The sequence below is a fragment of the Trachinotus anak genome, unplaced genomic scaffold, assembly GCF_046630095.1.
Source record: "Trachinotus anak isolate AG129_WGS33_773 ecotype Australia unplaced genomic scaffold, CSIRO_AGI_Tana_v1 ptg000033l, whole genome shotgun sequence".
Lineage (NCBI taxonomy): Eukaryota > Metazoa > Chordata > Actinopteri > Carangiformes > Carangidae > Trachinotus > Trachinotus anak.
Window position 1 is genome coordinate 2565091 of NW_027273884.1, and position 27698 is coordinate 2592788.

The 27698-nt window shown below is 40.2% G+C and overlaps 4 protein-coding genes across 6 annotated transcripts; 1 reads left to right on the plus strand and 3 right to left on the minus strand.

The window, feature by feature from the left end:
• Positions 1 to 138: 138 nt before the first annotated feature.
• psma6a (proteasome 20S subunit alpha 6a) lies at positions 139 to 5337 on the minus strand. Of its 2 annotated transcripts, XR_011686958.1 has the most exons (8): positions 5148 to 5337; positions 4345 to 4439; positions 4122 to 4203; positions 3395 to 3550; positions 2718 to 2896; positions 1631 to 1725; positions 974 to 1172; positions 139 to 829 (listed from the first exon to the last, which is right to left on the minus strand). XR_011686958.1 is itself a non-coding variant. In XM_071471466.1 (7 exons), the coding sequence occupies exons 1-7, from the start codon at positions 5221 to 5223 to the stop codon at positions 1115 to 1117; spliced, it is 741 nt and encodes a 246-aa protein (XP_071327567.1). In that variant the 5' UTR covers positions 5224 to 5337; the 3' UTR covers positions 139 to 1114. The 2 variants fall into 2 exon arrangements, 1 of the variants encoding a protein (XP_071327567.1); XM_071471466.1 differs by having other exon boundaries at positions 139 to 1172.
• A 425-nt stretch (positions 5338 to 5762) lies between these two features.
• prorp (protein only RNase P catalytic subunit) lies at positions 5763 to 17488 on the minus strand. Of its 2 annotated transcripts, XM_071471461.1 has the most exons (10): positions 16667 to 17488; positions 16243 to 16381; positions 15806 to 16040; positions 15412 to 15716; positions 14905 to 14952; positions 14578 to 14710; positions 8923 to 9033; positions 6735 to 6883; positions 6134 to 6332; positions 5763 to 5984 (listed from the first exon to the last, which is right to left on the minus strand). In XM_071471461.1, the coding sequence occupies exons 1-10, from the start codon at positions 17115 to 17117 to the stop codon at positions 5856 to 5858; spliced, it is 1899 nt and encodes a 632-aa protein (XP_071327562.1). In that variant the 5' UTR covers positions 17118 to 17488; the 3' UTR covers positions 5763 to 5855. The 2 variants fall into 2 exon arrangements, with proteins under 2 accessions (XP_071327562.1, XP_071327563.1); XM_071471462.1 differs by lacking the exon at positions 16667 to 17488 and having other exon boundaries at positions 16228 to 16365.
• A 471-nt stretch (positions 17489 to 17959) lies between these two features.
• Positions 17960 to 22886, plus strand: ppp2r3c (protein phosphatase 2, regulatory subunit B'', gamma). The gene is made up of 13 exons (XM_071471463.1): positions 17960 to 18141; positions 18334 to 18458; positions 18937 to 19041; positions 19174 to 19286; positions 19876 to 19973; positions 20082 to 20152; positions 20304 to 20436; positions 20777 to 20832; positions 21142 to 21217; positions 21409 to 21545; positions 21886 to 22023; positions 22176 to 22235; positions 22388 to 22886. Exons 1-13 carry the CDS (start codon positions 18075 to 18077, stop codon positions 22580 to 22582), a joined length of 1374 nt encoding a protein of 457 aa, XP_071327564.1. The 5' UTR covers positions 17960 to 18074; the 3' UTR covers positions 22583 to 22886.
• Positions 22887 to 23842: 956 nt separating this feature from the next.
• On the minus strand, positions 23843 to 27589 carry fam177a1 (family with sequence similarity 177 member A1). The gene is made up of 5 exons (XM_071471467.1): positions 27464 to 27589; positions 26847 to 27032; positions 26224 to 26290; positions 25987 to 26084; positions 23843 to 25779 (listed from the first exon to the last, which is right to left on the minus strand). The coding sequence occupies exons 1-5, from the start codon at positions 27530 to 27532 to the stop codon at positions 25564 to 25566; spliced, it is 636 nt and encodes a 211-aa protein (XP_071327568.1). The 5' UTR covers positions 27533 to 27589; the 3' UTR covers positions 23843 to 25563.
• Between the last annotated feature and the right edge of the window lie 109 nt (positions 27590 to 27698).

Sequence of the window (27698 nt, forward strand, 5' to 3'; positions counted from 1 at the left end):
ATGTGTTGATGTCATGTCTGAATAACGCCTGAGTCACAGCAGCAGTTCTACAAGTCTGGACTGAATGCCGTCAGATGAATGTGATGATACAACAGCACAACGTTAAATATGCAAAAAGGAAACGGCCAAACTCCAGTGTTCAATAAAAACATTGTGTTTAATAGAAGTGCGGTATTGTACAGCAATGGCAGCAGAGGGGAGGGGGATGAAGTCACAAGGGAGAGAGACATACTTCGCGAATTCCCACTGACATTGACCTGAGTAGACCTAAACAGGGCCGTGACTGATGAAGACTGTCACGATGGGATAATGTTCCCTGGGTTATCACAAAGTACATCAGAGCATTAACATCGTCCCGGAGCTAGAGACAGGTAGAGAGGAGAGACTGTGACGCAGATGAATAAAATGAGACAGATTCAAAAAGTCCAAGTTGTGGCAGCCCTGAGTAAAGATGGAGGAAGCACTGTTTTAAATACAGTGACTCAAGATGCTACTGGACCACTGAGTTCATACTTAAAAGAGGTATTGTGCCGTTGCTGTAGTGTTACCACACCTCCGTCTTCCAATCTGCCCCATCACACCCGACAACCGAAGACATTTGAGCTGAGCTGCATTCAGAGAGGGCGCTGTGGTTAACGACTGTCAGTGAACATCGTGACCAAGGAGCGTGTCAGGCTGATATATCTGGCGGACGGATGTGAATGTCCAGCATCTTTCCAGGCTCTGTAACATTTGGCAGCCGGCTGCATCGACGATGTCTCAGTGTGACCAGAAGGAAAATGCAGGAGGGGTCGTTATGTGGATGATATTGTGTCCAGTCAGGTCCTGGCTGTGCCCAGGGAGGATGGAGGAGGGGCAGGTGTCATGACAGGAACACAGACAGTGCAGCTGGGTGAAATATTCTACACACCTGGTATAAAATGATCATGTATTGTCCTGTATTGTTTTGTCTCAACCTCACTGTGCTGTGCACCTCTTATGAACAAGATGATAACAGCTCCTCCTTTATCTTCCTTCTAGACGAGACCTTTGTGCGAGGGAGGTGGGGCTTTTCTGATTTCACCATTCATCATCCTTGTAATGACGACGGCTGCAAAATGGCTGCCAATTTTCCTCACTCTCTCTCAGACAAAGCCACCAGGTGAGCATCAATCTCAGACTCTGACAGAATCCTGGAACACAAACACACAAGTTAACGGTCATATTTTTCGTTCTGCCAGATCTTGTGGGCCGTGCACACACGCAGATGTTGTGAAAAGGCACTCGACCATGTAAGCCCTTACTTTGATCTTATCCCTGGTTTTAGATGTAGGGAATTTCCATTGAAACACGCTCTATTTTTCTCAATCTGATCTATTCTCAATCTCATTCTGGTCAGTACCAGTTTTTCTAAAATTTCTTTTCAGTTTCAGCACAATCATAAAAGACTTCAAAGACAACAAACACTACTTTGCTTTTTATCGAGTTGGTGACATTTTTTCAGGAACACCCCACTTTACATTTTCTCTGTAATACCTATAAAGCAGCCTCTGGCCAGTGAAACCAGTCTTCTACCTGAGGCCAGGATCACATTTCTCACTCATGGCTTTTGAACATTTTTTTCAGTCCCCCGTCTCACAAAGATACTCACTTGAATTTCGGTTCCTGTGTAGTGATGACTCCCACCTCCAGCTCAGAGGGCTTGAAGTCAATGGACAGTACGGTTGACAGACATGAGATAGCCGTCTGTTTTGAGAGGATAGTGGGAGGAGAGGTGGAGAGAAGCATGAAAGTGGGAAGAAGGGAGAGGGAAAAAAAACATTACATCTGAGAGAAAGTTGCATTTAGAAGCATTAAGGAGCTCACTGTGTCAAATAATCTAGTAAAATGGAATATGATGTATAAATGTGTAAGGGATGCCTGTAAATGTTAATGGAGTCAGAGACCTACACATGTACCAGTGAGCAGCACATAACTGTGTGTGTGAGCACGGCTGTAAACATTTGACTGCAAATACCATGTTCAGTGTTTTCCAAGAATGATTTAAGAGAACTAAAGGGTTTCAACATCAACATCTGTTGACATTTAAACAGATGATCTACCCTTTAGAAAAATAAATCTTATCAAAGCACAAATGTTTGCCCACCTGTTGTGCTCGTCTACCAATAAACATTAAATCATGGAATAGAGGGCCGCTAGAAAAGGGTGATGAAATTAGACAAATGTCACCTCTTTTCTTTAACAAATCAAATCTTGTTGTTATGTTGTATTAATATCAGGACTCTCACTGATATTTTCACTTTGTTTAACTAAATCCATTACCACAATATCAATGCAGCAGTTTGGTTCCCTTTGAGTTATTGTTGCAGCAGTTTGGTTCCCTTTGAGTTGACCAGAAAACCACACAGTTGTAGTGAAGTAACACAGCTGTAAAATTCCCAGACATTTCCTGATGTTAAAGAAAAAATGGCCACGGCCCCCCGACCTTCCCTGTCTAGAAAATATCAAGCAAAATTCACTGACATTCTGGAAATTCTGTAACCAGTGAAAACCCTTGAATGTATCACAATCTAATTGATCGCCATCCCACAGTCCATGTCGATAGAGTTGTTGTAGGATAAAAATCCAACGTGGCATTATAAATATGACTACACTAGGTTTTTATGATGAAATGGGGAAACTTTGGAAATGTCTTTGTGTATACACAATATATACACACTTGTTTGTGTGTCTCATACCTCGATAGTTTGCTCATAGGTCCAATCCAGCTTCTTCTTGACTTTCTTCTCCAGGTAGCTGGTGGCCTCCGTCTGTTTGACACCAGCTGCTGTGGCCTTAAAACCACAGTAGTAGCCGGCTGGATCACATTTATACAGCTGTGGACCCAACTCTTCATCCACTCCGACCACTATCATACCTGCAGGAAGGATGCAAGGCAGAGGGAAATAAAAACATGACAGTAGGAACAAAAGCACAGAGGCAAAGTAATTTATTAAACACCTGGTTTATGCTCTAAACAGGGAAAAAAAAAGTGGAAACATTGTTGTATGAAAACTGATATGGGCTTGATCAACATCCACTGTTAAAGATACACCATGTAAACTGAAGCTGCTGATAGCAGATATTGTGTGCTGACTTTCTGTGATGAAGCTGAAACACCATTTATACAATAATAGGAGACTTAACCTTTTCATACTCGTTATTCTCTTACAAAAACAGCTTTTAGTGTAGGTCTTAATGTGCCACTCAGTGATGCTCAAATAAAAGCATTCACCAGCCCTGCTCATGGAGGAACTCATATTACTTGGAAAGGGGATGACAATGATTTTGAATATTTATTAACATACCAGTTTAATATCAACAATCATTAAGGACACGTTTCTGGTATACACAAACACACAGTGACCATACTCACAGCATCCTAGCGGCCTCATCTCAGCATTCTGTGTGTAGACTTGGCAGATGTCAGCCATGCGTTTACACAACATGTCCACAGGGATCTCGTAGCCATACTTATACATCCAGTTAGCTGCTTCATACCGGGCCCTCTGCACCTGAGATCTGCTGTCAGCTGTGGGAGAGGAAGAGACAGAAAGAGCATTTCAGACAAATACATAAATAAACAAATCACATTCAGGTTGCTTCAGTTTTTTTCCACAGAGAAAGAATATGATAAACTTCTATGTGCAAATGGATCTGTAAGATGACAGGAGTATCAGAAATGAGTAATTCAGCATGGTTGTCAGAAAAGGCAGTCTGACAATTAAATGACTTTAAATTACTGCTAAAAACATGTTCACTCTGGGCTGCTCCTGAGATATGAGCTACAGGCTTTGTTATACTTTATAATTCTGCTAATTGTACAATGCAGATATAATAATGAACTATGGCCTTCCACTTAATACAGAGCTAACATATTATTTAATATTGTCGAACTTGTTATGTACTGCTGTAACATTTTTTTTGATCCAGTAGTTGCATTTCCAGCTCCAAATAAGAACACTGGTTCCATGAAAATACAGCTACAAGTGGTACGTAAGATTTTTTTTTAAATTTTAATTATATGTGACAAAACTTTTTAATACTTCTAAACATTAAATGGCTCAGTGTTTTAAGTAGTGTTGGAACGAGGCGCAACTTACCAGTCATGCCGGTCATAACACAGCCAATGTTGTCTGTGATCCTGAACAAGTGTGTGACCGTCATGGCGTCCAACAACTTGTCCTAAGAAAGACACAAGATATGGACATTGTTAATAGATCAGTGATGACCAGTGATATAAGAACCACAGTGACAGCTGGAGAATCTGATCACACATTTTAAGAAACACAAGCTATTGTTTATAATGTGTCTGTGTATACTCACAGGGACTTTCCTCTGTGTGACGATCACAACGCAGTCCTTCCCTCTGACTGCTACAGAGGTCAGTCCTCCCTGGTTGATGGCTTTGAAGGCATACTCTGAAGACAGATAGAAAGTTAACAACAACAACAACAACAGACTGCTCATGATTAGCTACAACTGTGCACTTCAAACTCTTCACCATTGTGGGCAAAGCTTTATCAAGACCAGGCTTAGGTCGTTAGTTGTTTTGCATATAAATGTATATAGACATCTCTTTAAATTTAACACAATGTATACATTTTTAACACAGTGGTATTTCTCTTTCACGGGTCTTCTTTTGACAAGATTTATCCCAGGTCTGGGGCTAATATATAATACAGCTCAGTTATAATGAGTCGCTCAAGAGAATAATAACAAGAGACTAATAAAAAATGTGTGAACAGGTTGGTAGTGTGCTACGTAACTGGTAGCTATATGAGTTAGCAAAATAAGAATTTAACCTTATAGTCAATGAAAATATAAATGTAAACAATAGCTAACTTGTGGCAGAAGCTACATTTAGCTAGCTGGGAGATCTGTTAGCTAACAAACTGCAATAAAATGAACCTGGTTAGTTAGAAAATCTACTTAATTGTATTCACTTTAAGTTAATAATATGTAAACTGCAGTTATTTTGACCATACCACGATTTACTGAAATAGTTATCTGTCCATACAACAATGAACTATGAATGAGTAAGCTAGAAGTTGCTAGCTAATGTTAGCCTGTTAGCCAGCAGTGATGACAGAGCAAGTTGAGTGTGGTTCATTTCTTTCATTACTGACCGACTTGGTAGAGTCTTCCCTCCGGAGAGAAGATGGTGATGTGACGGTCAAACCCTGCACTTGACCCCCGAGACATGACGGCTTCAAATAACTGAGGTAAACTGGTGTAGACTGAATGTGAAACTAAACTGAGAGGCAACAGAAGCAAAACATGGCAAACATCTGCTCTGGATGTGATCCGTCCGACTGAAGGTTTCTACATCCGGGTCAACTTCCCAGCTTTGTAGTTTTTACGGGCCTCTTTTAACGGACCACTTGCTTTGTCCCTTTAACTTTATTTATATTTCTTTATTTTATTTTAATTAATTTTATAATATTATTTTTTTCTGACTTTAATGTTCTTATTTTACTACTGCTTTTCCTGTTTTGTAATGTCATGTAATGTGTAATGTGACTTATGCCTGTTTAATTTTGTAATAAAGATTGTTGTGAAAAATATATATTTTTAAAGAATAAAAAAAATTTATATTTAAAAAAATGTCTCTTCTGACAGTTCCCTGCTCCACTGCTTTGTTACAATGTGATGCCACATTTTTTTAAGTAACATTTATTAATAAAAATCAAAACAAATTTAAATTTCTTGTGGTTGAAAGTTAAATCAAAAATGACAAGCACTTCAACTGAGGTAAATGTTTATTCACTAGTCCACTGATTAACAGAAATGGCAGAACACCACAATGCTGTGCGGTGAATTCGTTGTGTGCGTGTTCAGTGCTTTTGAGTGAGGCAAAGCCATCGTTGTGGTACTTCATAGGTGCTCCTGTCCTCTGTGTCATCGTAGGGGATGTGATACGAGTCTCCTGAAGTCTGGACAATGGTGTCATAGCTGAGAATACTCTACACACACACACACACACACACACACACACACACACACACACACACACACACACACACACACACACACACACACACATAAAGTTAATTGGTATGCTTCTTCCCTCATGCCTACTTATCTACCATCACCTATTCCTTCTCTTCCTCACCTGAAATCGGACCCTGTTGCCGGCTGCCACGTGTCCATCCACCACCAGCTGGTGGCCTCTCTGCCATTTGAAGAAGAGTCGTCTGGTGGCTCTGTCTGGCAGGCAGGCCTTGTGGTCCCTCATCAGGTCCCTACTCACAAACCGGCAGTGATTCCCAGAATGCAAAGTGGCGTATAGCAGGAAGGGGTCATCCTCTGAACTGACAGACGCAGACAGGACGGTGTAAAGGAGGTAAACTGATGTGAAATGATGCCTCTTAAGAACAAAAAGACTGTTAACAACAATGTGCTGAATGCTACATGTGAATTCATGTTCTCCATTCTGGTTTATTTTATCAGTCAGCCACCCACGTGTTGCATCTTTTGCAGCCGCAGCACAAAACCCTTTTGATTTTAGATCAGTTTTCAGTGAATGCACAATGAGCAAACTGCAGTTGCATGACTGAATCAATAAATTGTGATGTCCTCTTTTTTAGTATTGCTGCTGTGTTGTTGTTTCTTTTTTAAACTCCATACACACCACTCCCTGCTGTGTAAATGTGTTCAATGTGTTTTCTGTAAAGCATATTCCATGCTATCATTCTTTATTATCAGGTGCTCACATGTTGTCAGTGAAGAAGCAATGGGCTTTTTCTTGAATAAGCTTCATGTTGTGTCTCTCCCAGGATCTGGAGGGCTTCAGCATGTGTTTCCTTCCCAACACCAGAACAGTCAGGCCCTGACGCTCCAGCTCTGACACCACTGCCAGCAACTGAAACACATGCATACCTCAATTCTTTTATTTATATTCATATTGAAAAATAGAATATAAAAATCTTATAACACAAACGTCTGTCAAATGTCTGCCAGCTCCAGTTAGCTGCCGGCCACACCTTGGGATGCAAGCAGTAGCTCTTACATGAGCACTGCAGGTTTTCAGACAGGTTTTAACATTGTTTGCATCTGGCACTCAAACACTGGCTGTTAGAATGGGTGTGTGAGCATGGGAGCGGGAAATCATAAAACGGGCCATTGCATGCAAAAAGTGGATAAGCAAGTCAATTAGAATAATTTTTGGATGTCTTTTTAGGACAGGAAGAGCAACTGTTGGTTTTTCTTGGAAACGGATCAATATGACATGAGCTGACATGAACTTACTGTAACTCTGTCTAATATACTAGATAATGCTATGATGCTATGAAGTACTGCTATACACCCCCTTATTGCCATAGCAAAAATGACTGCTGTTCACTTTTACAGCACATAACCAACAATTTAGTAGAACACAAGTACTATGAAATCTTAAATGCTTAGAGTGGCTGTAATGAGTCTGTGGACCCTGGCCCCAGCCTTTAAATGTCATAAATGTATATTATTGGCTCATAAATGGCTCATATGTTGTGTTGTTGTTGTTAAACCATGCCAGCAGCATGCTTCCAATGGTGGAAATGTGGATCAGTGCAGCACTTTGTCAGTTCCCAGAGGATGAAACCTAATGACTTTGGTGATCCCCTGGCTTTTCCTATTAAGCCACAATAAAGTTCACATTTGTGGTTTGAAGTGAAATGTCTCAACCATTGAATGGATAGCTATTACATTTGGCACAGACTAGGCTTGGGCAATATCTAAAATTTAATATCTCGATACAGTCCAGCCCAAATATTGTGATATACAATATACCATTATGTTTCAGGAAAGTGATGCTGCCACTAAACAGCAGCAGTTACAATGTACAGTAAGCAAAGCAGTGAAATGAGGGATGGACCTGGCAGCAGGGCAGAGTGGGAAAAAAAATTATTATGAAAAATGTTGCATATGGCAGGAAATATCATAATATTCAGTATTATCAAATATCAGCCCAGGCTTAGTACAAACTGTCATATAGCACCATCATGACATCTAAATACTTTGCTTGATGACTAAACATCTGCAAAACTAATGCCTCAGCTGTACTCTGTGTTTAGTGCTAACTGGGAAATGTTAACATGCCAGCACCCTAAACTTAGATGGCGAACATGGTAGGCACTGGCACATGTTACTGTGTATTGATAACTGCCTGCGAGTATGCTGATGTTAGCATTTAGCTTGAAGCATGGCTGGGCCTCAGTACAGCCTCACAGCGTCTACAACGTGGCTGAAGACGCTTGTTAATTGTAAATTCAGCAGCTGATTTCATGTATGATACACAGCTGAGTATTCAGACAGACGTTTCAGTAAAAGTTCCTGTTCGCGGTCTTGATGTAAATTCTGATGACTTTTGCATTAATTTAAATAATTCATCTGGCTTTCACACAGACTAGATGAGTAGATAGGTTTGTCAGTTTGGACTTTCCTTTGTTTTGCAGTTATATAACATCTGAGAAACTGTGAGAAAGTGAGAAGGTGAAAATGTGATACATCTTGGACAGAGACAGACACACACATTCACACGCACACGTAAATACACACACATCCTGACAGACAAGACAGATGTGGGAAGCCAGACAAGTAGGCTAGGTGTTGTTAAAATCAGGTATTGGCCATTTATAAAGACACCTCCTACACACATCTATCATTCATACACAGACACACACTGCAGGGTTAGTCATTATGCAACCGGCAGAAAAGCCCCTGGGTCGGACAAACATATATGTAGGAAGAAACCACTAAAATCTAGACTGTAAAGCTCTGTGTGTGTGTGTGTGTGTGTGCACAGAGAACGTTCTGGCTGTACAACATTAGACTGGTTGCCCTTATCTAATATAAAGCTTTCATCTCTTTTTTGTAGCACATTTTGCAAGCATGTGCATCTGTGTGTGTGTGTATTCTCACCATCACAGACTGCTTTCCTTTGTCCTTGGTGATATTTGCTACATTCAGCCCATCTACAACCACATCAAAAGCTGGCTTCCTCTTCACAAACGCTTTGAAACACTCCAGCTCCTAGAACAGACACATAAATAGACAAAGAGATAGACAGACAGAAATGAAATCAAAGACAGTGTGACCTACTGTGGAGAGAAAAAATAGGTCAGTGGAGGAATAGACATAAAGAAACGGATAAAGACAGGAAAGTTATACCTGGATATTGTGCCTTACTGAACAAAAACACAAATTTATACATGACATTAATGCTTTTTGCTATCATACCATAGAGGCTCATAGTATTTTATAGCAGAGTGTGTGAATGTTAATAAAAGCTTCTTAGAGATGAATGAAAATCCAACAAGGCTGAGCACTGACCAAGAGAGTAAAGGATGAAAGATTATATTTAGCTGATGGGAATTTCATTGTTTTTGCAGGTATTTGGTCATGAAACAAAGTACTGGACAAATTAAGAGTTTGATTTCATGGTGGCGCCACAGTTATGTAACGATTATATAACAGAATTTATTCTCTGTGGATCTTTGATGTCTGCACCAAATTTCATGATATCTTATCCAAAGGTTATTGAGACATTTCAGTCTGGACCAACAGTAGCCCAACTGACATTACCATCTATACAGCCATGCTGGCTAAAATTAATTTATGATATGTGCAGAACATGGACCAGAATTGTTGCAGCAGCAAAAGGAAATAATGGGCTCTACTTGTTGGTGTAATATTACAACTTTTGAAGTCATTTCCAGCTGGGAGCAAAACTCCATTAATTCACAAATAAGTATGTCACCTCCTCCCACATTTCCTTCTTACATTTTTCTCATTTTAGATTGAATAGCAACCATCCACTCAGACACATAGTTTGTGTTTTCCTTCCTCAGCATGTGTGTATTTTATTTGTCCATCCGGTATGGCGGAGCATTATCTGAGATTTACTCCACTGCAGATCTCATTCTGTCTACATACATTCAGTTATAACGGCTGTTAATTTGACAGGCTAATTACCTGGGTGTCTGATGCAATATATGGTGCTGAAAAGGCACAGAAATTCTCTAGTAACAACATCAGGGGTTGGTTCCTTATTGTGGTTGCGGAGCATAACTGAACTCCAGCTGTGAACTCGCTGATCTGATGGTCGGCCGATCTTCTCACTGCCTGGTCACAGGCCCGCCAGTAATAAATCTACCTGGCCTTTCCTTCTCGGCACTGGGTTGGCAGAGCGCCAGCTGGCAGCATGAATGACTATAGAGTACACTGTACTAGGTTAGCGTTTATTATCTTATAACATAAACGTGGACCTTGGTAATAACAATTTAATCCTTGTGCAACTACACTTATTTTAGATTAGACTAACATGACAAAGTGAAAACTGCCAGCTGACTCCTAGTTTTATTTGCACTGTCCAATGTTCATTCCTCCGAAGGGAGTGAGATACAATATAAAAAGTCTAATGTGGAAAGACATCTGTAGAGATTCAGTGTCCTCCTGAGCTTCATGTTAGCATTACCACAGCAACTAAAAATGCAGCAAATAGTCTCAGACCCCATTCTATCCTAACTCACCTGTGGGTCTCATTCTGGTCAGTGCGTATCATACTGTTTCACAGCTTTATACCATAACAGGAAAGTAGTGCTGAACCCTAGAATAGGCCAGTGCAGGAACATTGTTAGTGCTTTCACTTTTAGATAGCAGCAGTATGGAAATAGGCTGCTGTGAATTCCCCTGGACTTGAAACTTGACTGTGTGCAAACTATCACGCACAATGTAAAAAAGGCTGCAATATTCCTCCTCTGATGGAGCTGTGATCTAGATAAAACACCTGACAAGCGCTGTTGATGCTAGACTGTCTTTTTCGATTACGTTAATTCATCAAACACACACGCGCACACATGCGCGCGCGCACGCACGCACACACACACACACACACACACACACACACACACACACACACACACACACATACAGTGTGGTATTTGGATAAGCTGCATGAGGTGTGTGTTTCAGGTTGGAGGCAAAGGGAGTGAGAGAAAAACACTGATGGGTGACAGACAGATGGAAGAGTAGAGAGGAGGCGAGTAATGAGAAAGGGTGGAAAAATCTAAAACAATAAAAAATTGTGGAAAAAAAAGTTAAAAATGGATCAGAAAAATTAAGAGAGAATGAAGAGAATGAGAAAAGGACAAGGAGGAAAAGACAGATGGAGAGAAAGTCCAGTATAATTATCCAGGGACTTTCCAGAGCTGATATGTGAAACCAGCTCATTGTGCCGCTGTGAACACACACACACACGAACACACACACACACACACACACACACACACACACACACACACACACACACACACACACACACACACACACACACACACGCGCACTTGCATACATATGCTTTCAGTACCATTTTTACACAAAGTTCACAAAGCACGATAGTATTCTGAAAATATTCCCAACAGCATTAACACTAACCTATAAACTGATATAATGTACAGAATCAGAATGCAAAAAAAAACCCAACAGTAACTGACTGCAGGATGTAGTCAAAGTGCTCTACTGAAGAAGTCATCCACTCTGCAAATACATGTAGAACCTACTGTAAACTACACCACTTCACATTATATCACAGATCAGTGTATTATTATAACATATTTATGTTATTCAAATTACAGCCGGCTACAGATTTCTGGGCCAATATTTTATCCAAATTACATTTCGAGGAAGAGATAAAGCGAACCACAAAGTAACTGAGATAATGGCTGGTAACAGCAGCAGCAGTGAGAGAGGCTAACCTTATAGCTAAGAATTTGATTATTTTTATTTCCTCTGTGATTATTGGTAATGAAGAGCAACATTTACATTACAATGAATTATAATTATTAAAAAAAACAGAACAGACTGAACTTCTGTTCTTGTTTTAATAACTGCAGCTTGTAACTGTGCTGAATTGTGTCCAATCAGCCTGATCATGATGATCATGATGATCATGATGCTCCTGTGGACAGAAAAACATACAGCTTGCTGGTTGGTGATTTAACTTGAATAGGGTGAACACCAAAAAGGCAAAGGCAGCTGTAGAGGGGGCACAGTGTGATGCAATACAGCTCATTAAAAGTATAAATACTAAATAGAGTTAGTTTGTATTGCACAGGGGTCACTCAGTGTCATGTCAAAACGCAGGTCTACTCTAGGTGTTTGACTTGATCACTGTCTGCTTCGTCTCAACATCTATCGGAGCTTAAAATGCATCATGCTAGCAGGATGCTAGCTCTGACAACCACAATAATCACCACACACAGGCAGGGAGACTTTGAATTGATACCCTCTGTCTCTTTGTCCATCAGCCTCTGCCCCTCAATGCATCTGTTGCTTCATTGTTGTCTGAAGCACTCCGCCTGCCCTTGAAATGAATTGCCTTAAATGGGGAATTAATAAAGTCGAGTTAAACTGCGTGTCTGTCTGCCTTCCTCTGTCTGTCTGCTCGACGGGAGGTAGCTGTGATCCAGATTCACATGGTGCTCCGCATGCTGGAAATCCCCTCAATCTAACTAACTATTCCACCAACAAACTCCCCCTGCCTACTGAAAAACACAAAGGAACACATGCAAACTTTCTCTGTGTTCACAAATTAAATGTGACTTATTATTAGAATACATATTAGTGATGTAGCCAAGTCTCCTTCTGGAGTTATTTCAGGTGAAAAACCTTGTTTTTTAAGGTTATTGTCAGTGGCATTATAAAAAATACAGCCAGTACATTCCAATCCAGTGAAAAGCTTGTGCCCTGGCTCTCTCTCCACACAGACAGCACACATGCAGATGCGAGATAAAGTGATGACAGCATGCTTTTGGTAATAAAAGAGGCACACGGCTTAAAAAAACAGGCTGTCAGTTTGTGTTTAAGTTTGCGTGCATGTGTGCACCGCCCTGTTTACTGTTTACTCAAAATCCTACTTGTCTGTGGGCTAAAGCTGTTTATCAAACAGGTGCTGTGACTCCCATCACTTTGACGGCACTTCAAACCCTGAGCTCATGAATACGCCGAGCGTTTGCCTCCTATGACTGGAAGAGCAATGGTCCCACCTGCCCACCTCGAAACATGCAAAATATGTCATTTTCACTTAAGGAATAGTTCGACATTTCGGGAAAGTCCCTTATTCACTTTCTTGCCGAGTGTTAGATGAGTAGATCGATACCACTCTCATATCTGTATGTTCATTATGAAGACTGGAAACTGCGAGCCTGGCTCTGTCCAAATCTAACACAACCCACCTTCCAGCACCTCTAAAGCTCATTCATTAATATCTTAAATCTATAATCTATTATCTATAATCATCTAAATCTAATATCTTTTGTGTTTAATCTGCACAAACCTGAAGTGTTAAAATGTAAAACACTCTATTAGCATCTAATACAGCTTCATAATTTCTAAATTTCCCCAAGGGATTAATAAGTTATATTTATACTGTAGTTTAGCTGACCAACATTAACTTTTGGTTTGGTTAAGCTTAATTATTAGGCCGTATTGGATGCTAATAAACTGTATTAGATGCTAATACAGTTTAGGTAAACTACCTAAATTACCAATAATGTAGATAACTGACCCAACTGACCTAAATAAACTCAATACTCAAGGCACGGGATATTCCCTCACTCAACTTCATTTTGGGAAACATGGTCAAACACAGGAAGTTACTGTGTCCCCGCAAGAAATATCCTCATAACCCACCCTCTCTTAAGTCTAAAGCATAGAAGTGTAAAAACAAAAAAGTGATGACTGTGTTATGCTAGCAAGCATGAAGAGAGGAAACTACAACTACTTATCGTCAGAAATGTGTCTGTAAATGCCAGCAGCAAAACCCAAAACTCTGAGGATGGTGGAGATGACTGGCTCGTATCATCCTCTGGCTCTCGGGCTAATTACCAAAATATCAAAGTCATATCGGTTCAAAGAAATGAATCAGTACAGTCTTCGAACCGGATGGACAGACAGCCGCCTCGCTGTGCCTGAGGCTAAACTTAATTTCCTTTAAAACGTCTCCTTAAAGGCTGTTTTCGTGTCATTCATCTACACAGTGACGGCAGCTGTCTGAGAAGATGCTTCGGGAAACCTCAGTGAAACAATGGCGCCATCTGGCACACGTTATAGAGAAGCTACTGTACAACGCTGCTGAGAGGATCTGCCCCAAAAACAGATTTAGAAAAAGGATTTTTTTTTTAACACAATTTTAGAACAATATCAAATTGTTGTTTAGTATGAATTATCATGTCCTGTATTAATGTAAACATTTATATGAATGTAGATCATATTTAATGGACAACCTGCAAACGCAAATCAATAAATATAACTTAATGTCATCAACTATATAGTTATTAATCTGTTAATACATATTTGTATTTTCAAAACTGCAAACAATAGCACTAAATTTAAAGAAACAACCTTACATACTGTATCTTTAATCCAAGTAAAGATGTATTTAAGATATTTAAATGCTCTGTATGAGCTTAGATTTGAATCATTTGAGACTTATTCACAGTTTAAAAGGGATGGAAAAACTGCCCGTATGTGTGTGTTTGTGTGTGTGCGTTTGTGTGTGTGTTTGTGTGCGTGTACCTGCGGTGTGGTCTTGTTAAAAACATCTTGTCCCTGAATGATGTCAGTCATCACTCTGTCTTTCAGCTGTTGGTACTCCTCAGCAGTCAGCTGGATGGACTCCAACTCTGACCCACAACATCTGCACAGACCACTACACAAACAAACACACACACACACACACACACACACACACACACACACACACACACACACACACATATACATACATACATAAATAAATGACACATACCATCATACTGTAGACACATACATACAGTCCAATTTTCCTATTCACAAATATGGATTATTAAGATTTTATGTTGAAGTAGGAAGTGGTGTAATTACGTTGGGGTGGCGCTGGTCCAATGTCCTGTCCATTTCTGTCCTGGAAGACTGAAGACAGGAAGGAGAAGAAAGACAGAGACGACAAAGAAGATTGTGTAAAGTTCATACTAGGGAAAATACTTTTGGCATGAATGTTGGTTTGTAATTCAATATTGTTTTTTCTCTGTATAAAAGAAAAAAAAATTATAAAAAAGTAAAGGGCAGTATCACCTAAAAGCTCAGTTATTTTTGCTTGTTTGCTGTCTACAATCATGAAGCTGTCTTACACAATAGACTGTATCATCTAAAATATATTTAATGATACAGTGTTCACTCTAAGCTCAGAGTTATGCTTTTGAAAGCAGCACTTTTTAATTCCATAATTGATGAGACAGATCAAATAATATCTTGTCATCAGCCAATCAGTTGTGTTTGTATATTTGTAAAGGTATAATTTGCTGTAATTATTCTAAATTATACCAAATTACACCTTCTCATGATGGGAACCAAACAACCCCTCTGGCCTACCTCTCAAACCAGGTCTTGATGCTGCTGGCGAGGCTGTAGTGGGGGTAGATCTGGTTGTCCCTCATGTACAGCAGGATCCCCAGCAGCCTCTCCTGGTGTTCAGACTGAGACATGACCTTTGCCTCCAGCCCCTCCACTTCCTTAGTCTTACTCTTTCCCCTAAACAGAGCGTCCCAGGTTTCCACATGTGGACTCAGTCCTTCTTCAATTAATTCATCATAAAGAGCCCAGGCAGTGGTCGTGTCACCGTGGAACACTGCTGCTGCAATGACATCACCATAGTTGCGTGATGATGGGGTAAAGACCTGTTGGGACGACAGTAAAATCAGGTGATCACATACAAAGTATGAGTGTGAGTTTAATAAGCTTGCTGAACAAGCAAACAGCTCTTGACCTTCTTAACCTCCTGCAGGAGGCTGAGGGCCTCCCTCCACCTCGCCGTGCGGCTGAAGGACTTGATAAAGAGGGTGGAGGCTCCCGTTTCCAGAGAGGAGAAACTGCCCCGCATGATGCCATAGATATCAAACACCTCGGCATCGTGGCCATCTCTCACACACAGTGTAAGGTACCGTAGCAACAGCTCATAGGACAGCGTCCCTGTTTCCATGGCTACAAAAGTCAGCAGAGACCTGTGGCAAAAGATTTTAAACACAGACATATTCAATTCATTTACCTTTATATTGCATTTTAGTTGCACCACACAAAACCACACAAAGGTACTGACTACATGCCTACTTCTAAACAAACGATCTGCAAAGGTTTTAATTACTGCAATGGCATCTGAACATCCACAAAATCACACACACACAAACACACTCATCCTCCTCTCACTTGGCGATACCCAGCTCTGCCCCAGAGGTGAACAGTGCACAGATCATCTTGATGTCAAAGCGTTGTGGATTTCCCAGAGACTCCTTCAGCTTCCTCCACTCAGCAACAGAGAGTGGTCGGTCAGGAGGCTGCACCCTTCCTGTGAAACATTCATGCTTTAGTGCAGAAAACTCCAACAGCTATTCTCATACACTTTCATGGATTCATTTAGACATCATAAGGTATTAGAAAAGTCATGAGTGTTGAGCTAATTTAACAGTCAAGTATGTGGAATTATTAATGCGTAGTTATTTGAGCTGCCTTGTTCTAGCACAAATCATTTTTTGTCTATCTTCTACCAAAAGGAGCTGACTGTAAGAGAAAAACAACGCTTTCCGGTGAGTGAAAGATGCCAAATAGAGTAGACAGTTCCAATGTGTCCTACCTGCTCCTCTAGTTGCCCTCTTTTCAGGCCCTTCCTCAGCGTCCCCTTCCTCCTCAGAGGCCAGAGCAGTTTTCCTCTTCATCGTCTCTGCTGTCCTCTTTGCCGTCCCAGCAGAAAACACAGATTTGGGGAAGGATGTCCTTGGCCTTAAAGTGGATTTTTTACCTCCTCCGTCCACTACGTCTTCCCACAGTTCATCATGTCTAAGTCTGATGGTTCTGTAGTTTGCTCCACCATGTCCATCAGTCTGTCTACTGTTCTTTCTGACTGTCTGTCGGCCATCCGAGTTGGGGTTAGTGTCTCTGGTGCACAGAAAGCGTGCTGTGGGAGTCAGCTGTGATGACTTACACAGAGGAGTCTTTATGGTCAGGAAAGCTGAACTTCCTTGGTGTAGGAAAGGCTTAAGGGGTTTCAGGCATATTCTGACTTTAGAGATCAAGCTGGAGCCCATGTTTTGAACTTTAACCTCCGGGATTGTTAGAGCTTAATATAATTTATTTTGACTCAACTTTACGTTATGCTGCATGCCATCTAAAAACTGTAGAAACACGTACTTCCCAAACCAACTCACCACAAAACCGACAAATGCTGTTATGTATATGAATCGGTAACCTGGAGATGAGACTAACCATGAGATAACTTTGCTGTTTCTAAATACCGGAAGATAAAGACAACTATCAGTCGTTGACTCTATAGACAGTTATAATCATTTAGAGCTGACCTCCCTTCAATGTTTAAACTGAACAACTAACTTAGCTTCGTCCTTTCAGCAGGACTGCATGGGTAAAAACAACTGGAGGTATGACTTTAGTCGCACACCTCGACGTCATCAACGCTTGACAGCTCCGTTGTGAGCTGCGTCAAGTTTTAACGATAACTACAGAAAGACCGGAAAAACGTACTTGGTTACAAAATGAAGGAGCATAATGTAACAACTGAAACCTGCTTGTTACTGAGGAAAGGAAAAACATTTGAAGAATATTTCCTAAATATGTGGATTTCGTGTGGATTTAACCAGTCGCACATAATTTAAATTATACATAATGTGCTTTACGTACGCTGTGTTACTTTAACTGATCATTTGCACTTAACGTTGAATTTTCTTCCTTTACTTAATTTTGTTGATGATGACTTAACAATGAATATTTGATTTGATTTGATATGATAGCAACTGTTATTTAATGTTACTATGCCAAAATCTTATTATATTTTATTTACTTTGCTGCCTGTGTTTCTTATATGGCGGTAGGAGTTTATTTTGAAATCCAACCAGAAATTGTATTTTCGTTCATTGTGTCAACTTGACGTTACGGTAGCTTAGCTACTTTTGTACACAAGTCATTTTCATACTATATATTGAGTTAGAAACGTTTCACCGATGAAACATTAGGTCAACTTCGGAGCAGGTATGGCTAAAGAGCAACAACCTCACTGGTCGGATATTTTGAAAAGGAGGCTAGCTAACGCCAAAAAAGGTAAACAAAATTGTAAACTTTGGCTAGCGTTAGCTAGCTAATTCACTTTACATTTAATTTATCGAGCCACAGTCACTTAGCCAAATCAACATTTACATTTACACTAACCAGATACCTTTCATTTAACTGACTTTGATTTTTTGTTGTTTTTTTGTGTGTGTTTTTTTTTTTCATGTTCCTGCTACTGTACAGACGAGAGAAACGACGAGGAAAAAAAAGCAGAAGAAACTGAGCTGTTCACCAAATATTACACAGAGTGGAGGGGAGGAAAAGACAAAGACGAATCCTACAAGAACATCCCACGTTTCTACTATAGGGTATTATTCAAATACGTGATATTTGTAAACCCATTGACAACTGTTGTCATTCATGTAATTTGGATTGTGTTATGGTACAACAGAGAACTAAATTCTACCGTAACTAAATTCCCTGGCAGGATCTGTAGCACTAAATAAACTACTTCTTTCAATTTAAAGGAAAAAAAAGAGAGTTCAAGGGGCAAGATATATAAACTCTTAGATTTTGTTCCCTAATAATGCAACTACAAGATAATGTCAGACAAGCTACTGTATTACAGGGTACTTTATGTTTAGATATACATACATATATATATATATATATATATATATGTCTTTTAATATATGAAACCAGAACAAAGCAAATCAGTGAAATTATAATTTAATCACACAGGCTAGGTGTTTATTGATGAAGGTGTATAGAAGAAAAATAACTTATGTTGTTGTTGATGTTGATGATGATGATGATGATGATGGTGGTGGTGATGATGTTCTGCAGCTACCAGCTGAGGATGAAGTATTACTTCAGAAGCTGAGAGAAGAATCCAGAGCCGTCTTCCTTCAGAGGAAAAGCAGAGAACTGCTGGATAATGAGGAACTGCAGGTAAATGACACACACCCACACAGACTCAGTATAAGGACTTACTTGAGCATGAATAACAGCACTGTATGTTTGTTATTTGGTATCTACTTAGCTGTCTTCTTATCTTCTTATCTTTCTGTCTATTCTCTGTAGAATCTGTGGTTCCTGCTTGATAAGCACCAGGTGCCTCCAGTGAGTGGAGAGGAGGCCATGATCAGCTATGAAGCCTACCTGCAGGTGGGAGAGAAGGCTGGGCCTAAATGCAAGTAAGTAACAGGAAGTATGGGTTTACTGGCAGCGGCACAGTTTGCATAAAACCACACACACCTGTTTTCTTTAACTGGCATGTGTGTTTTTGTTCGCACGGTTGATTCATCCTTGATCAAAGGTTGTTTCTGGAAAATTCGCTTGGCAGTTTGACTTTATATCCGCCTGGCATTAATGAGTCTTGGCTGATGGTATACCTGTTTATTCAGATCAGGCAAAAACACATTTTAATTGAATTGAAAATGTGATCATACAAAATACTTCTGGAGGTTGTCAGAGACGTATTCAGTCAAATCAAACAACCCAAGCTACACATGCAGTCTGGGGCAATGAAAATTAACTTTTGAACCAGGAAGTGGACTCATATTATATTACTTTAAAGGGTTTGCATTTAAAGGAAGTAATGTTTTCCCTGTGGCAGGGGAAAGAGAAATCTGACATTGATGTCTATAACAGAGAAAAATCGAATCTTGAAAAAAGTCCAGCTAAGATAATTCTGTGTCGAGTGGGGTGAACATGTTAATGGCAGATGTAAAAAGGGGACATCATGAAGTAACAGCCTTTTTGTTCTTCTCTCTTTTCCTTCAGAAAATTCTTCACAGCCAGAGTGTACGCCAAGCTGCTCCACAGTGACCCTTATGGCAGAATCTCCATCATGCAGTTCTTTAACTATGTCATGAGGAAAGGTTTGCATCCTCACTTTCTTTGCTTTCTTGTTCCCATCTTGACTCTTTTTATTTATTCTATTTATTTTGTCACTGACTGTTGCTCATGTCTGTTCTCTCGGCTTCTAGTGTGGCTGCATCAGACCCGGATAGGTCTGAGTCTGTATGATGTGGCAGGACAGGGCTACCTCAGAGAATCGGTACGCATCAGGAACCACAAATAACAGTTTAAGTGATATACACAAAGTTTTCATTGCATGAAGACAATAGCAGCTAGTGGCAGAGTCATACTATGCAGTTGTACTGATATTTAAACTGCAAGGAAAAGGTCACACTCTTCCGTCTGTGTAGGATCTGGAGAACTACATCCTGGAGCTCATCCCGACTCTGCCTCAGCTGGACGGCCTGGAGAAGTCCTTCTACTCCTTCTACGTCTGCACTGCTGTTCGCAAGTTCTTTTTCTTCCTCGATCCGCTCCGAACCGGTGAGACTGTACCCCACTGTGAACTTCAACAGTAAAACATGCAACATTACGTACTGAAGCATAGCGTCCTCTTGGAATGTGCAACCATTATGTATGAGCCAGAACATGCTTCAAAAACCAGTGATTTGTTTCATCAGATCAGAAGCTTTAATAATCTTTTCTGACCTTTAGGACCTTGGGTTGTTCCAGCATCACACATTTTTGGAGCAATTTATGTGATTTTGAAGGACATGAGCATCTTAATGTGTGTTCAGAGAGTTGGAATATCTATAACAGGAAGAGATTTTACAGTCAACAACATTTCCCGTACTGAGGGTGTCTCTTGTTTTGTTTTTTCCAGGAAAGATTAAAATCCAGGATATATTGGCTTGCAGTTTTCTGGATGACTTGTTGGAGGTAGAATGTTTTTTTTCACAACCCCTCTTGTCTTCATTAATACTTTATGTAGTTTATTACTTGTCTACATTACCAACAGGTAGTGAAAGGACAAAAGCCATTTTTAAAAAAGTCAAACTATAAGGATATCCTGTAACTGTGATAGTCCATCTGTTCTCTTGTTGCATTATAAGAATGAATCGAGAGTTTCTTTCTTGTTCTCCTACACATGGTTCAGTATTGCATAGGTCATTCGTGGCTAAGCAATACTCCCAAAACCGTTGCTTCACCTCTCACACTCGTCTTTTCCCTCTCCCACTGTGCTCCTAGTTGAGAGATGAGGAGTTAACGAAGGAGAGTCAGGAGTCCAACTGGTTCTCAGCCCCATCAGCTCTGCGGGTCTATGGTGTGTAAATGTTGGGTTTCCAGTCTCAAATCAAACGGTCCTGGTATTAATTGATGCTTTAGATTCTTTAGTGTCAATAAACTAAACACATCATTACCTTTAAATTAATTATATTATAATTTAAATAAATTGTATGTAAATAGGTCGCTCTTGGCCCATTCATCTCTGGATTTTCTTGTCTCTCTCTGAAGGCCAGTACCTGAACCTGGATAAAGACCACAATGGCATGTTGAGCAAAGAGGAGCTGTCGCGCTACGGCACAGCCACTCTTACCTCAGTCTTCCTGGACAGAGTGTTTCAGGAGTACCTCACCTATGATGGAGAAATGGTACAGTCAATTACAGCATGAGCAGCAGTAGTAAATGTAGCGATGGGTTACACATGTTGTTGTCCTCTCTTCTTTTAATTGCTAAGCGGTCCATGTGTTAATTTTCAACTCAAACAAACACATAAAGTTAATCTTCAGCTGCTCATTGAGTGAAGTCAGTGTGTCCTCTCTGGGCAGCTGACACACTCATTTAATGACACTTCTGTAATGTTGAGAATTATAAGGTCTGGATCTCTTTTCCCTGCATATTAGGTGATAGTTAAATCGACGTCAGTGTGTTGGGTCTAAGTTGGATATTTAACTGTAGATAATCGTGTTTCTGTCTTTTCTTTTTTCTCAGGACTATAAAACCTATCTAGACTTTGTATTGGCCTTGGAAAACAGGAAGGAGCCAGCAGCATTACAGTATATATTTAAACTTCTGGATATGGAGAATCAAGGATACCTCAATGTCTTCTCTCTCAACTACTTCTTCAGGGTATCAGCTGCACACACACACACTAATGCACACATTCAAATAGTACATGTTTGCACTGCTGTGGGTGTCCATGCATGCAACACACACATTTGCACTGTATTTGAACTGTGTTGTGTCAGTGTTTCATGAGACCTTTGTGTTTTCAACTTCAGGCCATTCAGGAGCAGATGAAGCTGCACGGTCAGGAGCCTGTCTCCTTCCAGGATGTCAAGGTAAATATTGTACAAACACAACGCAAATTTTTCAATGCGAGATGTTCACTGTTGCGGCAAAATGTTCGACCAAGCTGTGCTGTGTGTTTACAGTCAAACCAAACTGAGACATGTTTTGTGGTTGATACATTGTGATCTCTGTTTCTCCTCAGGATGAGATCTTTGACATGGTGAAGCCTAAAGACCCATATAAAATCACACTCCAGGATTTGGTAAACAGTTGCCAGGGCGATACCGTCACCAGCATCCTGATCGACCTCAACGGCTTCTGGACCTATGAGAACAGAGAAGTGCTGGTTGCTAATGACAACGACAACAGTAACACAGCTGACCTTGATGACACCTGAGGACGATTTTGAGTTTCACAGATTTCATTCCCAACAGTAACAAACACGACGTCCTTTTGAAGTGTCAGCAGGACGTTGAACCTTTACCTGCTGACTCAGGTCCCTCTGGATATGTTGGAACTTAACAAGGAAACTGTGAAAACCTTGAAATGAATGAACGAATGGAAGGAGGGGGTGAAAAGAAGTGGACAGAAAAAGAGAAGTGAGGCAGGTTGCGTTGTGTAAATATTGTTATGTTTTCCTGTAAAGAAGCTCTAATATACATGTTTTTAAAATAAATGTTTCCTTTTCATTCCTTTTCTGACGACGCCTAAATGTGTCATTTTTCTTGGTATAGGCCTAATGAAAGCATCCTGTGATTAACACTGAAATCAATACAGTGGATCGAATGACTGTGTAATGTGAACGGGGACACTCCACAACAGCTCTACAAAGTTTTCTAGTGTGTTTCAGCTCATTGTTTTGATTTTCCATCCTGCAACTTGATTCTTTTTGTTCACTCACCTCTCACAGATTGTTTTTGGCTGCAGCAGGAAACGTATAAACCCACAGTGCACCACCTGCTCAACACCAAACAGCACACAGACAAGTAGAGAGAGACGATAGTGGAGCATTTAGCAGCAGAGCCAAGTGACTAAATGTTTCACATTAAACAAAATATATCAGTGCTTTGTTTACAGTGGTTATAACTTCAAATTTGGTTCTTGGCAAAAAAAAAAGTTGTTCATAGCAGAAGCAGTAAAAGACTTTACTACTCACTCTGGTTCATGTGTGGTTAAGTATGAGATTTGATTTGATATTGATCTCAGTAAAGTTTCTGGTTTTTTAGTCTGAACGTGATTTTTAAAAAATAATTCGGCTACAGGTTAAAATGCACAAGAAAAAAAAGTCATTTCAAAACAATCTGTTTATTGTTGATATTGGGATCAGTATGAGTGACAAAATAATTTCATCTAATGGTCCACTTCACCAGTCTTCATCAGTCAATAGAATACACTTCTTGTTGCATAGTTTTATCCCTTTAAAGAGGAGTGTGTCCAAATTTTGACTTTCACCATTAGTGGTGGAAATAATGTTGTATGTTGCAGGTGAGTATAGACCATGTTGTGATGTTTCATGAACAAACAACATGTACTGTATGCGGCTGGGCCTTAAGACCTGGAGAATCAAAGGTTATTTAAACCCATAAACAAATAAGGAACTAGAGAAGAACTTCATTAGAATAATAATAAAAGCTGCAAAACCATTATTTTTGAATGTTTAAAAGTTTTATTGACACAGAAAATATAAATACGTATTTACAGATTCATTTAGCATTTAGTTTTTGCATATGTTGACCCTTTTTTTTTTTTTTTACACATAAAAGCATGAATAATATCCACTGGTGACCACTGTAGTGAAAGACCTTTACCTACCACGTATTATTAACATGCTGAACATTGTTTGGTCAGATATGCTGGTATTTCAGTTACAGTGTAGCCCACTGAAAAATCTCATTGGATCATTCTGAAAAGAGCAGTGAAAAATGTCTTACAAGTTGATCATGAGAAAGCAGAGGACTGCAGTGTGTGTGTGTGTCTGGTTTACTCCTGACACACACTGCTGCTTGGCTCTGCTCTGCTTTATAAGGAGATCTAAGGCCTGTCCCTGCTCCACACAGCCACATCAGTGGATAAAAATAATTAATAAGAAGCTTCTGACAGCTCAGGCAAGGACACTTACAGAATAAACTCTCAACACACATGAAGGTACTATCTGTGTATGTGACCAACTCTACTTCCCAATCATCAATGAATTTGAGTACTGGTGGATTTTCTAAGATTTGGACTATATTGATTTTACTACTGAATCTCCATTAGCTGCATAGCCTGTTTCATTTTAGCACAACAATTAGTACTTCATGCAAGTTGTTTGTTTTTAAACACTTTCAAGTATCTTCACAGAGACACATACATTTACATTGTGACAAAAAGAAAGTAAAGGAAGCCACTAGCAAATTTTCTGAGGTTAGTGTTGAAGTCAATTTTAACAACAGACTGCGGCTTCATGCTGAAGTCAACTGATGCACAGTAGCTCCAGTTACGCCAAGACTCAAGATGTTGGAAGATTATAGTCATTGGAGCACTTTACACCATTATACCACATTATACCTTAATAAATGAGCTGTTGTATTAACCAGCCCTTAGTTTGGCCCTGACACAGTGATCCAAGGCAAACATATCTGCATGTATTGGACCATTCATTCACAGGAAATCCAGATGTTACATATGTCCAGCTCAAACAGCCAGGAGGTACAGTAGCATTCATGGACTACTTAATAGAGGGCAGAGGTGGACGGGCAGTCATGACTGTTCTGATGAAACTCAAAGATTCAAAACTGGTATGTTTTCTGTGAAGTCTTGGCATTTTCTCAGCAGATGTTTTTAGGCCTTATTTTTGAAATACTTGTCATAAGAAAAGTCAAAGCCACTGAATCCTCTTCATAACTAATTAAACTTGTAGGCTGCTGCTATATTTCTTTATTCCAGACATGGCTATATGGCAACAACAGGCCGAAATGAAGAGATCAATATATTCCCCCGGGAAAACTAAGTACAGCAGCTCTGGTTACTGATGTCATCACTACCTGGTTATTTGTTCAGCTTGGAAGTCAAAAACTATCCAGCTCTACTACACTTTGCAAATGAATTCCCACACCATGTATAGATGAAAAAACTAAAGTGAGCTGATCGCTGTCCCAGTCTGGTCTACAAATATTTAAATTACATGTCTCTGTCTTGCATATGTTTGCACTCTGTACATAAACTTACATTCACAGGTAAGTGCAGCCACTTCCAAAGCCCTTTTAAGGTATCCCTGCAAAGATCTCTTTTTATAAAATAACATAGAAAAATAACAATATTATTAATCTATACAGCTAAGTAATTAAGGTTTTGCCCAATAGAAATATAAGATTGTTTGAGGTTTGTCAGGGTCAGGTTTCAGGAGGGAAGAGGGGAGGGGACTCTGTTGGTGTCTGAGGCACTGAGAGGAGACTCAGGTTCAAGCTCAAAGCTGATGTTTACAAAGGATGCTCCAGACGCCTCCGGCTGCTCCACAGTAGCAGGATGAGAAGCATCCTGCTCGCCTCTGCGCTGCTCTGCAATCTGATGCTCCGCCTCCTCAGCCAGACGGTTCTCCTCCTCTTCCTCCTCCTCCTACAGGAGAACAGTGTGTGAAGCGTTTAATACTTGATATTTGAAAGTTAAGGTTTGTGTTCTTTCTCCTGCCCCTGCCCCGACTTTACTCGTATTTAATATGAGACTGACATAGGAGGCTTAAAGCTCTGTGTGTGTGTGTGTGTGTGTGTATGTGTGTGTGTGTGTGTGTGTGTGTGTGTGTGTGTGCGTGTGCGTGCATACTACCTCTTTCTTTATACGATAGTACTCATCGATAGCATACTGGTACTTAGGAGAAGTGATGCCAAAAAGAGAGGCCAGTCTCTCTCCCATGTAGTCACACACTGCAGTAAACACACACATATTCAATACAAGTGAACTTCAAACACTTGAAATATAGCACATTCTCAAAACTCATGATGTTTCAGGATTTTGATGACAAGTAAAAAAAGATGAATGACAGATCTTATGGTGCTACTTTACCTGAGATGGTGGAGGTGGCCATTCTCCACATGTGGAACCAGAAATATGGACCCCACGTCAATTTAGTCTAAAATACATATGAAGAGAAACATGACAATTAAATCACACATGTGCTGGTCAAACACTAAAGATCAAGGTTAAGGCTCTTTGGGCATTCGTTGTTTGTCTCTATGTGTCGGCCCTGTGATAGACTGGCTTCCTGTCCAGGGTGTACCCCACCCTCTACCAATGTCAGCTGGGATTGGCTCCAGCCCCCCTGCCACCCTGTATGGATAAGCGGTATAGATAATGGATGGAAGGTTGGATTACAGAGTTGACTGTAGTTAGATGACAGAAAATGAGGGTAGTGAGAGGTGGGGACAGACATGCAACAAAGTTCCCTGGACTCAAACCACAGACATTGTAAATCACGGTCAACCCCTTCTACATAGTAAGTGAAATGCATATATTAAGACTTTTTAAGGAGTTAAGTTTTGAGAGGAATGGATTTGCAAGTGATCGGCCATTTCTGTCATGCAAACACCAAACACCACAGGACTGGTCTGATCTGAGGCTGTTTCAGTGTCTATAAAATCTTGATGATTTCAGTACAATGACTGTAAAACCTTTTGTTCTCAGCCTACCGGGTCTACAGTGATGACATCTTTCTTCACGGGAGCCTCTTCTTCCTCCTCTTCATCAGTGCTGTACTCCTCCATGGTCTCTCCGCTGGCAAAGTAGATGGTCCTCCGGGGAACCTTCACCCTCCCCCGACCCCCCGCAGAGTCTCCCATCTCCACACTCTCAAAGTCTGTCGACCCTCCTGGACTCTGACAGTCAAAGGCAATATGTATATAATCTCATCGCCGTGATTATTACAGCATGTTTGCTGAGTGTTGTTCGATTTGTAAATGTGTGAGGAACACATACCAGAGAAAATACAAGTAACAAATAAAAAACAGCAAACTTTCCTTACTAAATCATGTAAATAACGTCATGTGTGGTTGTGTTATTCATCTCCAAATGTAGTGTAGCTACAGGTGGAGGTAAGAAAAGTCCATCACCGCAAGTCTTTGACAAAACCCTGTTACCAGAACAAAACACTGGTTCGTTAGTTAGCTTACTTGAGCTAACGTTACTTTGTTTGTTGACTGTTAGCTAGCTTATCAGCTGAGGAAGTAATTAGCTGATATACAAACAAGTCTTTGACTTATCATTTGCAAACTCGAAAAGTGGTGAAAGTTGCATCACACGGACTAACCTTTTCAGTTTCCATAGTTTGTCCCAGGGAAACGTTGACACTAGTTAAATACAACGACAAATCTGCCATTTCTGTCAGCTCTTCCACCTCACCACGATCCGGTTGTTCGTGTCCTGCCAGCAACACTTCCTTTCTGAGTTCTTCAAAATAAAAGGTTTTCCCGCAAAGAACCGGTTATTTGACACGATAGCTCACAGACAGTGTTGTATTTCCTGGTAACTGTTCTGCACAATAT